Source organism: Heliangelus exortis, chromosome 2 (genome assembly GCF_036169615.1).
Source record: "Heliangelus exortis chromosome 2, bHelExo1.hap1, whole genome shotgun sequence".
Taxonomy (NCBI): domain Eukaryota; kingdom Metazoa; phylum Chordata; class Aves; order Apodiformes; family Trochilidae; genus Heliangelus; species Heliangelus exortis.
In genome coordinates this window covers 37884805-37901094 of record NC_092423.1, presented here as the reverse complement: position 1 = coordinate 37901094, position 16290 = coordinate 37884805, and the positions used below count along the sequence as shown (strand labels likewise).

General features: G+C 40.0%; 1 protein-coding gene across 1 annotated transcript in view; it reads left to right on the top strand.

Moving 5' to 3' along the window:
- Positions 1-16290, top strand: part of CHN2 (chimerin 2) — a 165644-nt gene that overhangs the window by 88069 nt on the left and 61285 nt on the right. Inside the window, exons 4-6 of the mRNA XM_071735599.1 lie at positions 3937-3968; positions 7069-7182; positions 9010-9295. Coding sequence (XP_071591700.1) covers positions 3937-3968; positions 7069-7182; positions 9010-9295 — 432 coding nt within the window. The remainder of the gene's footprint in view (positions 1-3936; positions 3969-7068; positions 7183-9009; positions 9296-16290) is intronic.

Below are 16290 nucleotides of genomic sequence, written 5' to 3'. Positions count from 1 at the left end.
GACACCAGTATGGTCTGGCAGATCTGGAGCTTCATTTCAGGGAATACTGCTCTATCTTCCTTGCCTAAAGCCAACTCCTGAAGTTATGATTATTTTACAAACAAGTATGCTGAAAGATTTTGGAGTAAAGGCTTCCAGTTTATGGGAAGAAAGAACAAAGGATTTGGTGGCCTTTTTAGGATTCGCAGAAGAACAAATCTTTTAACTCATAAACAGCAGGAAATGGCAGTTCAGTCAGTTGCTAGTTAAATGGTAAAAATTGTAAAAATCTCATAGATAAATTTGGATTTTTGAGTAAGTGGTGATGTAAGAGGGATACAAAACGTGCCTCCATTTGCTCAAGGAGTGATTTCCAGATTGCTTTTATCTATCTATCTATCTATCTATCTATCTATCTATCTATCTATCTATTTATCATTCTATCATTCTATCTATCTATCTATCTATCTATCTATCTATCTATCTATCTATCTATCTATCTATCTTTTGTGGGAGACCTTGTGCTTACAGGTAATTTTGAGGGTGAGTGCTAGCACTGTCAGTTCTTTTATCTTCCTGAGATAGACTGAAAGTGTTGGGCTTTATTCTGTGTTGTGGTTTATTATGTGTTGGGATTTATTCTGTGTGTATATACAATCAAGGAAAATATATGTTTTAAAACAGAAGCAGATTCTGAATCCTAGGTGAAAGTCATGCTTTACCTCCTGTGGTATAAAGGTTTTATTTGGCTTTCTGTGGGAATGAAAGTTTATCCCTTTGTTCTTGTCCCCATTTTCAGTGTACTGAGTGGCCTTTGTTCCCATGAAAGAGAGGATTGCATGTGGTGGTGTCACCTAGCCCAGCTTCTGATACCCATTTTTAATTAAGTATCTAGCTAAATACATGCTTTGAGGGGTCTTGAAGGATGAAAGGAAGGCAGCACAGTTGCAAGATAATAAAGTCATGTAGCACTACTAAAGATGATCATATGATCAACCTCCTCTCTGAGGCTTTCTCTTGATTTTTTTTCTAACTTATAAAGTTAAAAAAATAGAACTGATATGCTTTCTTCTCTGAGTTGCCATTTCTGCACATAGAAACACAGCATCTGCTCTTGACAGTTCCTCTGATTTTACTCTCTCTTCACTTCTGTGTTTGCTTTTCCCCCTTATTCCTGCCCCTCAGAGCTCAAAAAGGTTTGTATCGAGGTATTATTACTAGGCAGGGGTTTCAAGGGTATGGTACTGATATTGTTAGTGCTGTGCTAGAGAAGAATTGCCGAGCTGGGAAGAAGTGCAGTAAGGACTTGATTGAACTCCCATAGGTCTTCTTTCCATTGAAGATTCTCATTATCTTGTGCAGACTTCAGTTCACCTTGTGCTGTATTGTAGCCTGAGTGACTGCAGGGTAGAAAGTCTGTTGCTTGGGTTTAGTGCATGATGTGTAGATTACTGAATCAAAAATGCCACATTTATGCATTTGCCGTTCAGAAATAAAAAACCTTCATCAATTAAAAATTTTTATGAGTGAAGTAATGAGATTTAATCAAAACAATAACAAAGGTCCTTGTTTCCAGTAAGATAAAATTATGAAAATTCATCAATTTTATCCCAAAGGATGAAAACAGTCTTAATACAGTTTTTTCTAAATTTGCATCTAAGTATGAATCAGTAATTCCATTTATATGGGCAACTTTACTCAGGTATGCACTCGGATATATATATATATATATATATTTTTTTTTTTTTTAAATAATCAGGATCTTAAATATGTATCTCTTCTACTCAGTTCTGTCATGCTTACTAACCTCAGCCAGAAACTAGGTATCACAAAGCCACTTGCTTGCTTTCCACCCACCCCTACCTGCCAAGCAGGATGTGGGGGAAAAAGAATTGGAAGGCTGAGAGAACTGATGGGTTAGGATAAGAACAGTTTAATAATTAAATAAAGTAGTAATAATTACTGTTAATATAAAATTCTAATGAAAAGGGAAATATATATATATATTAAAAAAACCAAAAAACAAAAAACAAAAACAACAAAAAAACCACCAAAAACAGAGAGAGAGAGAAAGAGAAATAAAACCCAAGAAAGACAAGTGATGCGAATGAAACCATGAACAGCCAGTGCCAGAGCAGTGGTGTCCTTGGTGTCCTGACTAACCTTCTCCCTAGTTTTACTGCTGAGCATCATATGGTGTGTAATATCTCTTTTGCCCAGTTGGGGTCAGCTGTTTTGCCTGTGTCCCCTTCCAACTTCTTCCCTCTCAGCCTACTTGCTGGCAGGGTGGTTGGTGTGAGGAGCAGAAAACTCCTTGACTCTGTGTAAGCACTTCTCAGCAGAAACAAAACCATCGCTGTGCTATCAACAGTTTCCATCAGCAACCCAAAGCATGGTGCCACACTTGCTGCTGTGAAGAAAATTAACTCTACCCCAGCCCAAACCAGCACACTTAGAATCACAAAGCCATAGAACAATTTTGATTGAAAAAGATGTGATCATTAGGCCCGATCAGGACCCTGTCACACTGCCAAGTCCACCACTAAACCATGTCCCTAAGTTCCAGGTCAACACGTCTTTTAAAATCCCACCAGGGATGGTGACTCCACCATTTCCCTGGGCAGCCTGTTCCAGTGCCAGACAACACTTTGAGTGAAGAAATTTTTCCTAATATCCAATCCAAACCACTCTTGGCACAACTCGAGGCCATTTCCTCTTGTTCTATAGCTTGTTACTTGGGAGACTGATGCCTACTTGGCTATAACCTCCTTTTCAGGGAGTTGCAGAGGGCAATGAGGCCTCCCCTGAGCCTCCTTTTCTCCAGGGGAAAGATCCCCAGTTCCCTCAGCTGCTCCTTGTGAGGATTGTACCCCAAACCCTCTGCCAGCTTTGTTGCCCTCATCTGGACTCTCTCCATCCCCTCAATGTCCTTCTCCTAACGAGGGGCCCAGCACTGCACACAGCACTCGAGGTGCAGCCTCACTAGTGCCAAGTACGGGGTGACAATCACTGTCCGAGCCCTACTGGCCACACTATTCCTGATACAAGCCAGGATGCCTTTGGCCTTCTTGGCGACCTGGGCACACTGGTGGCTCATTCTCAGCTGGGTGTTGACCAGCACCCCCAGCTCGTGAAAACGCGGGGATGAAGCTGCAGCCCGGTATGATTCCACTACTGATGAGTGCCAAAGCTGGGAGAGAGGGAGCGAGAGAAAGAGAGAACATCTCTTTCTAAAAACACTGAAATGCCTTCACAGGCTTGCGCACACCCTCACAAAGGGGGAACCCATGGGTTCCTCAGGTGTCTGCCCCGCCATGGCTCCCCCCGTCCCGCCTGGGCTGAAGCCGCCCTCCCGCCGCCTGAAGCCTGGGGGCACAGCGCCCCCTGCCGGATCGGCCCGGCCCTGCCGCTCGGGGCCCCCCGCGAGTTCCCCAGCCTGCAAGGAATTCAAATTAATTAGGTCTAAATTCAGAAACCTGGTTGTTTTTTTGGGTTTTTGGTTTTCTGGTTTGGGGTTTTTTTTCCCCAAAAAAGCGTTAAACTTTTTCCCTTCAGTCGGTGGCCATCTGTAGATGAAAAGTGTTTTTAATAATCTTCAGGGTGTAAACCAAAAAGCCTTGCTTTATGCTATAAATACCAGATTGGCAAAACTTCCGTAAATTATTCTTTATCCATTTGATCAGATTTTATACGATTATTTGTATTATGTAGCTCTATTTTTTCACCATTGGTGCATGCTATTCTTCCCAGAAACCCATCAATAAAAAATACCTCGTGTTTTTGTTACTCTGCTCCTCTGTGTAGTCATGTTCCAGACACCGTTTTGAATCTGCAGCATTTCATCATTTAGATGGGTGCAGTAGTCCTCATTAATAATCAAACCTAATTAATTTTTAATGTGTTTTCTTTAAAACTGAGCAGGTTTTTAATACTTTTTTTCTTTCTTTCAAAATTTAGGTGGAGAACAGACCAAAGTATTATGGAAGAGAGTAAGTATTTTCCTCTCCAAAGTATCTATTGGGTATATTCAAAGGTTACTGTTCTAAAACTAAAGAATAAAGATACAATTTATATCTGATAAAATATTTTTTTTACCTTTCACCTCAGTTGGGAGCTAAATAAATTGAAAGTCTAACAATTTAGCCATGTTATAGTCCAGTACTGCTGCTCACAATCACTGTGCTGCTGTGTGAGCCTCCGTATTTATTTTACTCTTTTCAGGATAGTTTGGGGAAAAAAAGACTGTCTGGAGTATTTCTTCCCATTATTTTGGTTGACACTTAAACCCACCAGTGTCCCTGTAATGGCCTGGGGAGGAGAGAAACAGCTTGCCTCTCTCACTGCCTTTTTGTCCGTGTTCCTATACTTTCACCACCCTACATGGTTGCAGAAGTCTGCGTGTACACTACTGCATGTGTAACTGATGTTCTCCCTGCTAAGGTTACAAGGTCTGAAATACCCAAACTAGAGGTTTATTTTTGTTGTGAGGAAAATAACAGACTATCAGAGTATAATTCCTTTGTGCTCAGTGGTCTTCTTGCCAAAAAGTAGCTTAAAAAAGACTAGATCCTGCATTGGCGTGGAGACTTGGGCAGGTGAAGTTGAAGGGCACAGCCATTGCAGAATGCACCCAGAGCTGGCATTTGGTCTTTGCTAGAACAATCTCCTGAGGCCCTAGCCCTTACCAGCAGTTAAGTTACTTAGATGCCATGTTCTATTTTTTTTCTCTCATCCCAGACATATCATCTGTACTTAATGATCCTTTCCTACCAACAGAAACCTCAAGAGCCAGTAGCTTTGCCCCTAATTACCGAATTTTCATTTTTTAAATATTATCTTTGACACCAGGGAATTCAGCTCTAGCCACTAGAGTGAAAACTTAGCTGAAGACAACGCCTAGCTGAGTAACCCATCACACTTCCTACAGTGGAACTTGTAAAACCATTACTGCAGTCTCTTACCCAGGACCCTTCCTGGCTCTTTGACATACCCTGGGCTGGCATGAACTGCAAGAAGTCACCTCAGTGAACCTGCCCAGTCAAGATCACAGTAGTTACTATCATTCAGAAAGATTTCAGAAAAACTGGGACAGTCCTGTAAAAACAATTGGCTCCATGCTCAGTAGTGCTTGGAAAGAAAATCAGCAATTTCTAGGGAAAGAAACATCCATAATTATATTGCTGTATAAATCTATTATGTATCTGCTTTTTAAATAGTGCTCATGGTTCTGGTCCCTCTCTGCCTCTTTCTCCTCCAATCCTTTTTAGAAAAGTTACAGAAGAAATGTAAGGCACAACAAAGTGCAGCAGCAGTGGAGCAAAGTGAGGAGGAAAATGAACAGGTCTTCCCCAGAGGGTGTCCAAGAGAGGGGCATGCACAGTGTTCCTCTCAAATTTCTTGCCACAGGGTGCTGCAGAAGCCAAAGGCATGAAGATACTAAAGATTTTACCTGTGAGATTCTCAGATTCATGAAGGGTAAAGTCACAGCTGATTGGACACAACTTCTGGCTGAACTGGTAATGGATGGACAAGGATGTGAAGTGAAATAAATATGTCCCTGCTTCCTGTCCTCTTCCCGTCAGCACTTCTTGTCAGCTGCTGTCAGATGCAGGCGTCTGAGTTCAGGGGATGTTGTACTGGATAAAAGCTGGTTTTATGCCCTTATAAAAACCTACTAGAAGTATCCATGAGAAAGCTTGGATTACCCAGTGCTTACCACCCATGGTTAAAGAAATTTCAGAGGTGCCCCAAATATCCTGTCTCTATCCTGTCCCAGTCCTGTCTTAAACTCATCATCAGGAGAGCTTTTTTCCTGAAGTTCCTTTTTAACATAAAGCCTGCTATATTTTGTAATGAGCTTCTGTTGGCAAATAGCTTATGCTCATTACTTTTAACTAGAGTTCTTAATTGCCATGAATTTACTGGTAAAGACATGCTTAAATTATGTCCTCTAGGGGATGCTCATTTCAGTTTGAATGTGACAGCAGGTGAGTGTCCCTCACCAGTGCAGAAAGAAATTATGAATCAATTTACATCATTTTGAATAGAAAGTCACTCTGGAGAGATCACCTAAACCTAATATTTCCAACATGTATTAACTGTGGAAAGACAATGGAAGAGAACAGAACAATTGCACTTACATCTGATGTGTTTTTCTTCTCTTTCACTACTGAGCCAGAGACAATATTAGAAATGTGCCACTTCAAATGTATTGTCACAGAAGAGAAAATGCTGAAGGCCAGTACATTTTAATGCCTTTTTTTCCAAACAGCAGCAAAAATAGAAACTTTCAAAACCTCTGAGGAGATGCTGGGAGGCTTAGAAGCTGGCAAAATGTGCAAAGTATTTAAGACTCAATCTGCTCTAAAGACTGCATTTGTACTTGTGGAAAGATCACTGCTAAATATTGATTATCACAAGGTTAGCTGTGCATCCTAGGGTCTCTTTCTTTCTTAAAATAGCAATGACAAAAGAATCAGAGAAGCATAGATTTTTTCCAACACTGAGTGAGGAAATCCTTGAAATGAAGAAAAATATTTTTTCAAGGCTACTGTCTCTTTTTCTGCTTAAATATATGCAGAATAGAATTTTGAATAATTGTTTCCATTTTTTTGTCTCTCTTTCCCTTACAAATTTGAGGAGACAAATAAATCAAACAGATAATAAGAATGACCTCATTTTAATTTTAAGTCATCTGCATGTTAAAAAAAATAACACATTTGTTCCTAGTTTTCAATTCTGTTTTACGGTCTCTAGGAAGGAAACAAGGCAGAGGGGCATAGGCTGGTAGAGGAGAAAGGTTGTGAAAAGATGGGCAATTTGCAGAAAATAATCACTGTGTATGCTTTAGGGTTACATTGTCTGAAACTGCATAGACAGTGTAGTTTTTGCTTTGCCTCAGTGCTGGACTTGGCCAGGTTGTTTGACTGTTCTGCCACTTTTAGATGCTTGGACACTGTCCTGGTGGCTTGGACCCCGATGCTCTGCAGTGCAGAAGTTTTCAAATGGCTTCTGGAGGGTGGGGGGGGGGGGAAGAAGAGGTGTTTATGGTTGGATTGCTCTGTAAGTCATTGAAATGTCTTCCCTTAGGTTTCATGGGATCATTTCTCGGGAGCAAGCAGATGAAATACTTGCTGGTGTAGAAGGAGCATATATTCTTAGAGAAAGCCAGCGGCAACCCGGCTGCTATACTCTTGCTCTCAGGTAAATGCTGTCTTAATAGAGGTTTATAGTTTAAATGTAAATGTGTTTAACAGAGGGGATTATAACAGTTTCTTTTGAGTGAAGTCTATGTCCAGCATTACTTAATATACTTCACGGTGTCAGAGTGATTTCAGACTCTCTTGTTAGTGGTATGAACACTGCAGTACTGCAGCAATTCAGTCAATCCTTCAGCACTTGGCTAGGAAGTCCCTTTTCAAGAAGCAGACCATGCCTGTTGTCAAAATTCTTGGTCTCTAGAATTGAGTATTGTAAAGATGAAGTTTCTGCTTGAAAACTGTGTAAGGGTTGTGAGTACAGAACAGGAGCATGTCCTGGCAGAGGACAGTCAAGTTGTCCTCTGAGTTCAGTGATGTGCTGTACACAAACAGCAGCAGCAGTCATCAATAAAGAGCCTAGATAAGCCTGGAAAATTATGAGGTCCAGTGACTTGACCAGCTGTCAAAGGCAGCCTACTGGACTTTGGTTGTCTTTCCTAACTGGAATTCAAGCTTGCTCTGAAAATACAGTATGAAGCAGAGAATGCTGCTGCCCAAAGAAGTCTGCTATACAGCTGAATGGAAAATTAATTGATAGCCCAATCTACAACCTCACTGGCCCTCACAAATGCCTTCACTTGAAAATAAAGCTGCTCCTGGCTCAGCTCTGCCCTTCACAACCTGCCTATACAACAGTCTTAAAGCTGCTGTGGGTTAACAGCAGGAGGACAAGATATTCTGTTGGGTTTTAACAAAAGAGGCTCCTTGGCAATATTTTACAGTCTTCAAAGCATTATTACTCCTGTGGGAATACACTAAAAGGATGCATTTTTATCCTTTTGCTGGTAAGCTAGAAGGAAAAATCCTTTAAAGAGTTACCCCAAGTAGCTGTGATACGGTGGTGAAAGCATCCTCAGAATTCATATTGATGTGCAGATGGTAGATCTGGAAAAGCTGGTGAGTCTTGTAAATTGAAAGCAACTTTTGTTAGCTGAAAAAGAACAAACATAATTTTTTAACATTTTGGAGAGAGATTTCAAAATAAAGAATAAAAAGAACTAGTAAAGGATGGGGATTATGATAAAATGCATGTTGTTTTGACACAACAGCATGATCTCTATATCCATCTGGATAATTATCTGTAGAATCAAAAACTGAATTTGTTTATAAATTGGGAATTCATATGAAAAATGTGGCTGAAAAAATAAGAGGCTTTTCTTTGAATTTCCAACAAACTATGCAGAGATATGCACATTTGGTGCAGTATAACAACTATTTAACCCAATGTCATATCATTTAATCCTTTAATCAAGAATGGGACTCCAACCTCAGTGTTATAAACCAAATGTGCCACTACAGCCCTTCACTTTTTAAAACAGTTTTTTAAAAACCCTACTGTTTTTTAAAAACCCTGAGATTTCATCTACTCTTAACACAATTATAATCCTGGTATAAGTTCTTTGTTCTTTTGAATGCAAACATGCCTTTCTGATTGCTGTGGTAGTCTGGTTTGGATTTAGGTTAAAACCACGTACATCTGGGTCATATTGCTTGTTCAGGAGAACTGGCCTCAGTTCTGTAGCTGGGTCATTTGATGGAGTTAGATTTGGACTTGAACCTGATTTGACCTGTCCACAAAGGTCCAGTTGCAGCCATGTGCATATTCCATATGTAATGCAAATATATATAATTATATTGTAATCCAAATATATAATCCAAATATATAGACTCGTCAGCCAAATTGCCACCTGAGAGTTTTGCAAATATGAATTATCTCTCTCACTCTTTCCCCTATCTCCTTCTTCTCTCCCTCCTTTTTTTTTTTTTCCAGATTTGGTAATCAAACCTTAAACTACAGGCTGTTCTATGATGGGAAGCACTTTGTTGGGGAGAAAAGATTCGAATCAATCCACGACCTGGTTACAGATGGCTTGATAACATTGTATATAGAAACAAAGGCTTCTGAGTATATTTCCAAAATGACAACAAACCCCATCTATGAACACATAGGCTATGCCACTTTGCTTAGAGAAAAAGTGTCCCGCAGGCTGAGCAGAACAAAAAATGAATCAAGGAAAGCAAGTGTAACAAGTGAAGAAAATACTCCCGTTGAAAAGGTAAGTATTCAGTTCAAAATTTTGGCAATCAATTACAGTTTTTCTATCAAATCTAAGAGAAAAAACAGTTTGTCTAAACACCATCTTCTGGTTTTATGTACTTCTATATACTATATAGAAGTATTACTAATACTCTATAAAAATATTACTATCCCACTGAAAAGTTTACATCCTGTTAATATGATCTTGGCTCCAAATGAATGTTTGTCTGGAGTTTATGATTAAAGCTTTCTAAGTACTGACTGCAAATGTTTTCACTATGTAAATATATATATAAATATACATATTGGCTAACTAAGGAACTGCATCTAAAATTGTTCAAAAGTCATGTTATTGTCCATGTATACTCAAGCATATTTCACAGTAGGAATATGAAGCTGGTTCCCACTGACCCTTCACCACAGCTCAAGTTTGTTATCTTTCCGTTCACAGTGCAAAGCTCCTCTTTTCTGCCAAATCTTTGGTGGATGGCTCTCAAATTGGGATATTGTGTGGTTTCTTCCCTTTCTTCTTGTGGGTCTGAAATTGGGATATTGTGTATTATCTTCCTTGCTTCTCACTCTTCTCATTTGAAGTGGGCTTTCCTTGGTCTTCTTCTCTCCTGCACCTGCATCCTATAGCATTGTATGGAGAAGGACTTATTTACATGGTGATAAACTGAGAATTTTGAGCAGTTAGCAGCCATCTGAAGATGTATAATTAGAAATTCTTTTTCATATGAGAAAGAGTCTTGTAAGCAGTGACATGTGGATATTTTCATTTCCCGGGCGGTAAGGCAGTAAGAACTGTCAAACAAAACATTTTTTTAAGTCCAGTGTTTGTGCTGAACTGACATACTGATATTTGCAAGTGTACTGCTGTGTGACTGATGATGTTAGTGTGCAGTGTGCTGGGTAGGTAGCTGGAATCTAGAGCTGGTTTGTATTTGGGTAGCAGGGAATGAATTTGCCGTCCTACAGTAAGAATGAGCATGAAAAGAGATCAGCTTTTTTGTGTGTATTCTCATAACTCAAGGACATTTCTGGCATAATTATTGTCTGTTGGATTCACCTGTCTGCACAGGTTGATTATGTACTAGTTTGGATTTCTCAGTAGTAATGAGTTCTCGAGTAACTGACCTGACATGTAAACCTATTCAGCCTCCATAACAAGTGAATTCCATTGGCAGTGACATGTTTTAGGGAAAACATACTGCTGCAGGGAAGTCCTTAGGTGAATGGCAACAGCAACAAGTCCTCCATTCAAGTTTTATTTCAAAAATCCACTGATGACAATGGGGTTTGGATTCAGTGGGATGGTATTGTAATATGTGAGAGGAGGGGGTGCCATAGAGATGGGTTTCATGGTTGCTCTGTTGGTTCCTGTGGATGAACACTGGCTGTGGATGCTGTAACAGGCACAAGAAAGTGAGTTTTGATGTTATTTGAGCCACAACTGGAAATAAACATAGTGCAGTGTGACAGAATTTTTTGTGTAGGTGTGAGTTAGATCAGTCAAGAAAATAATGGGGAATGATCTAGCAGATGCTCTGGAAATATTTCTTCTATACTGAGAAAATACTGGACTATTACCAGGATGATTTTAAGTATTATTACATGGCTGTAGTGTAATAAAATAATTGTGATGATTGATAATCATGCTACGTTCTCTAGGAAATTAGGATAATATTTTTGTAGAAGAAAAATACAATTTAAAAAATGTGTTCAGCTTTACTTACAGTTCTTGCAGTTGAGGAGCAATGGTCTTTTGTATCTCTCAAAGTGCTCTCAAATATCTCAGAGGGGTTTCTTCTACTACCATGTATTTCCTAAGCAAATTTATTCTGGGATGGACAGTTTTGAGTGAGTACTCTAAAAATTCTCTTTGACCAAAAGAAGGCAGTGTGTTTCTGAGGGGGTGCCTGCCCTCTATCCTTCAGCACCAACTTTCTGCTGATATAAGGTTTTATGCAGCTACACAGTAGGTGAAAATTGCTCCAGATTAAAACTAACTCAACCAGGGAAAAAAACCCATGGATTTTTCAGCCAGATATGTTACCTCATCCACCTCACGTGGGTGGAAATGCAGCACAAAGGAGAAGGCAAGAATTTCTTCTGGTGACAGCATAAAAAATTATTATATTGGCTTCAAGTGAATGAAGAACTGCATCCTTAGTTCCAGGTACATGTGCTTGAAAATATTTGGACCTGATGTAACTTGCTGTCTGTAGTGAAAACACACCTCTGGACCTCATTAGTAATTGGATGAGGTCTTTTGTATTGCTGCTAAATAAAATTAAAGAGTTTGGAATATTATGTACCTGCAAGGTGGTTGACGATGTCAATGGCAGCACTGCAGGTCTTTACCCCACAAGGGCTGGTGCTCATCTGGTTTTCTTTTGTGGCTGTGCTGTTGTGTAAAAATAGCTGGCTTCAGTTTAGCCATTACATTGTTGGCAACCCTCCCTACCTTCCTCCCACTGAGGGGAAGCAGCAGAAGGAGGAACAGCAGCTGTTTCTGACATATTTTTCTTGCCAGGAGGGGCAGGAGTAATCACAGCTACAAGAGAAGGGGAGCTCAACAGGCAAGGTGATCTGCTTATAGGCTGAAAACCTGTCACAGCAGCTCAGGCCTTGATGTTGAGGAGTTCAAATAGGCTTTTCTACTGATATGGGTAGTTTTCCATCATCTCATGGAAATCCATGTATAAAAAAGATTATGTCCACTAAATTATTAGCAACCAGAATAAATTCACAGGAGCCTGTAAAATGGTGCCTCCCATGTTTGCTTTTGCTTCATATGTTCCTGGGGGAAGTTCATGAGAGGTTTTGGTAGCAAGCAAAGACTCAGGTCATCATTTCCATTTTTTTCTCACAGAACCCTCAGATAAAGTATGGACTGGGTTTTGGAATAAACTGGTGAAATACAGAGCATTTGTCAGTAATAGCATGTAGTGACAAAGGAAGATAAAGGGGATGTAATGGTTTTTTTAATACACACTTTAGAAGTCCTCTAAAATATAGAAACAATACTGGGGAGTGGTATTTGTAGAAGATGTATCAGATGTTTTGCTTGAGGCTGTCATGTGTTGTACAGCATTTTAGACAAAAGCCATGCTTTGCCCACAAATGCCCTTTAAACCACTTCATTTACTCCAATAAATTTCCGTTCCTAGAAATAAAGGAATGAGTATTCAGTACGGAATTTCTCTGCCAAGTAAATTCCTTGCTGCATGTATGAAAAACCATTGAGTTATTTGCCAAGTGTGTTTTGTTACATTTGGCCAATTGAACAGGTACAATGTCATTTTTTGGTAACTGAGCTGGTTTGTTTTAAAAGCTGCTTGGAGTATTTTGAACATTTTAGGAATGATGGAAGGAAAGCTACATATGCAGGGCAGAAGCTTACATTATTTATCAAGAGGAATGTGAGAATTCAGTGCTCTAAGGTTAAATGTCAGTTCTTCTCTTACCAATTAGGCTTTTTACAAGTGAGATTTTGTTTTATACTGAAACCAATTCCAGAGTGTGAAAGTGCAGCTGAAGGCATTTGTCTCCTTAGTGGGTTTGTTAACACCATCCAGGGAGCCTGCTCATTCTGTCACCTCCCACATTGACAACAGAGATCATTCCATGTCTCAGTCACTCCATCACTGCTGCTTCCCATGGGGTAGGTCAATGGAAGGGGACAACCAAAGGCATGGGCTGGTGGGAGGAGGGCATTGGGATGAAATATCTTGGTACTGCCTGGGGTACCTGTCATTTCCCATAACAATAATTTCCTCAAGGTTGTAATTAGTGGAGTCATCCCCACCCCAGAAGGGGAGTGTGATGCATGGGCTGGATTGAGCTGTTGTTGTTCATGCCTTTTTATGCAACATTTTTTGGGACAAGCCTAAGAAAATGTTTATGCTTTAAGATACATAATGCTGACATTTCGTTTGGAAATTGTTTGTGTATAGCTTTAAATAGGTTCTAGATTTGTAAACACAGATTCTACATTTAAGTCAGAATAGTTAAACAGATCTCTAATTTGAAGGGAACCATAATGATTTTTAGGAATGAAGTATTGTGGGAGAACAGCATTCTGTAAATACTTCCTTAGCAATGTAGGCAATTGTCATTTTAGTGGGATCCAGCTTCAAAAAGGATTTGGGACAGAGAAATAGCTTTTTGTGTGGGTGAAAAACAGTCAAAAGTTGTATGTTTTCTGTTCAGGATTGTGATTTAAGTTTGGGCAAGTTGTGATCACCTGCTTCCTGTTTGCTGTGCTTATGAAATGCTGTATGTGGGGCAAATGAGCATCTCTACTAGAAGATGTAGGGCAGATAAGTACCTGCTACTGGTACATACTGTAATCAATTATCAGTAATTCACATTAGTGGTGAATGTAGGAGAAATATAACTTTCTGTAAGTAATTAATCTTCACACATCGGAGAGAGAAAACTGCAATAATATGTCAGTAAAATACATAGTTCTAAAATGTTTCTTGCCTTCCTGTTTATGTTATCTTGCAACTGCTGCCTTTACAACATCAGTGGTTCATGTTGCCCAGGATAAGAGAAGAAATTTTTCCTTTCTAATCCTACATCAGGAAGTGTAGTTTGGGAAAATATATTCAAGCAATTGAAATACTGGAAGTAAATGCAAGATGGAAATTCATGAGTGCTTTAAGGAGGTGAAAGCTATTATGGTTGCTGATGAGAAACCCTCCTGGTTCCTTGCTCTTATATTTACATTCCTGCACCCATGACATGCCCTGGGTGCTACTGCAGCCACCCCATGCCTTGTGTGGGACATGGACACTATGATACAGGCCCCTGGGTCAGGCAATGAGTGTGCCCCACACCTTGGTTTTTTACTATGCTGGCCTTACACAGGAGCAGTTCCTCAGTTTGGGTTGCTTTACAGCTTCTCCAGTATTCCTGTTAGCACGCTGGATGTGATAAGCACTGCAGGCTGGAGCTAAATAAAAGCCTTGGCAGCAGTTGAGCTTAAAACAGTTGCAAAAAGAATGATCTTAACCTATCTGACAGAGAACAAACTGTTGGTAAACACGGTAGAGATTAAGGAAGGTTTTGCCAGCGCCAGGTCTCCTCTTACTCAGTTCCTGGCAAAGCTCCCGTCAACTTCTCTCCGAGTAGGATCTGGCTCAGTCAGTTCAAGCATACCAGTTGTAGATGAAATATGAGTTTGCTCAGAGCCTGGGCTGCAGTGCTCATGGTTGTACACGCCAGGAGAGGCATGGAACAAAGGTCTCTAAAGAATAGTGTAGGATTCTGAGCTACGCTTAAGAGCGAGCTGCATGTGGAGGCTTCCCTCAGCTGCAGGATGGTGCAGAAAACTATATTGCTGCTTGACATGGCAACCTCTCTATCTGTTTCACTGGGACTCGTTATTGGGCATTTAAGTGCAAATAACAGTTGCTGCAGCTAGGACTAAAGAGCTGAGCTGATAAGCATATTAAGGAGTCTGCAAGGTTATAGATTTCCTCCGCAGAAAATCCCACGCAAATAACTGACAGATAAGAAAGCTATTCCTATTAAGGCAAAGGTGACAGAAAAGGGAGAATAACTTTGCTGGAAATAGTGGTTGGTATTACCGTCCTCATTAGTCATGCTGCTCACACACAGTTTCCCACAGAAGCAAAAGCAGGACTTCCAGGAAAGACTGTTTTCTAACATTGCTTAATTGGATATGTAATCTGATTATGAAACTAATTTTAGGGGCACTGCAGTTTTCTTTACATCAAAACTGCACAGGAGACAGACAATTTTGAGAGAACCACTGGTTTGGTTCATTTTTTTTAACTATTTACTGTTCTACATTGCTATTCACACCACGTCTTTCTGTAGGCCTTTGGCCCTCATCTTACCACTCCATGTTTTTCTCTTCATTGAATTCTCTACTGGTACTGCTGCTAGCCAACGATAAAGAAATCTTTTCAGTCTTTCATTTATTCATTATGCTTCCCATTCTGCAGCTCCTCTAAACCCCTAATGATCCTATTACAGGTAGCTAGCTAGTGTTTAACTCTCTGCTGGGATGTCTATCCAGATGTTGAGCATGTCCTTCCACACGAGGGCTGCAAGTTACTGTGCTGTCCTAGCTGCATATCACAGGGTTAAGAGGATAGAGAGCAAAGACATCTGTTCCTGCAGACTCTGGGCTGGAACTGCTCTGATAATTTGACCCAGTGTCTTCTACATAGCCTTCAGCTCCCTGGTTTCTGTAGCATGCTTGGTCAGAACAAACTAAAATGTATTCTACAGGGACATCAACAACCCACCACCTTTTTTTATTTTAAGGGGTTAGAGTTTCGGTTCCATATTCATATCCATAGAATTCACAAGGAGCTCCTCCTCAGCTGGTTTTCCCTGGAAGGTGCTCAGACACCACACTGATAAGTAGCAACACAAAGTCTGTACAAAAAGGTCGCCTTTATCCACAGATTTCAGTAACACATGTAATGATAAAAGGTGTGTGGCATTTTTGCTCCTGGAAGCAACAAACTTAATACATCAAAATTACTCTGGGAGTAATTTATTCCTTTAATCAGACACTCAGGCTTGTCCTGCAAGAGTAGTATTTTGCACACAGGTTACCACATGTACGTACTTAATTGGGGCATGCCCTGACCTGAGTACTTAACTACATACCCGACTGTCTTCTTCAAGTAACTGTCAGCAATTCAGTACTGATTTAATCCAGAATCCTCCTTGGTACTGAACCACATCAAGGAGGAGTTTATAGATGTACCAGTGTACATATTTTAAGCAGTTTTACAGCTTTATAGGAGAAGTACCATTGTACTGAGAATAGAGCTGGCTGATCATTTTCTTTTGCCTTTCAATGGCAGCATTCTTCTGCATTCTCCAGCCGTGTCTCTTTAAAACTTCTCTTTTTTTTGTTGTTGTTTAAAGGATCGTAAATATGAAACAGGCAATTTACAAGAAATAAAAATAAGAAAGTTACCGAAGTAAAATAATGGAATGTATCTTTCTGAATTCCTTCCC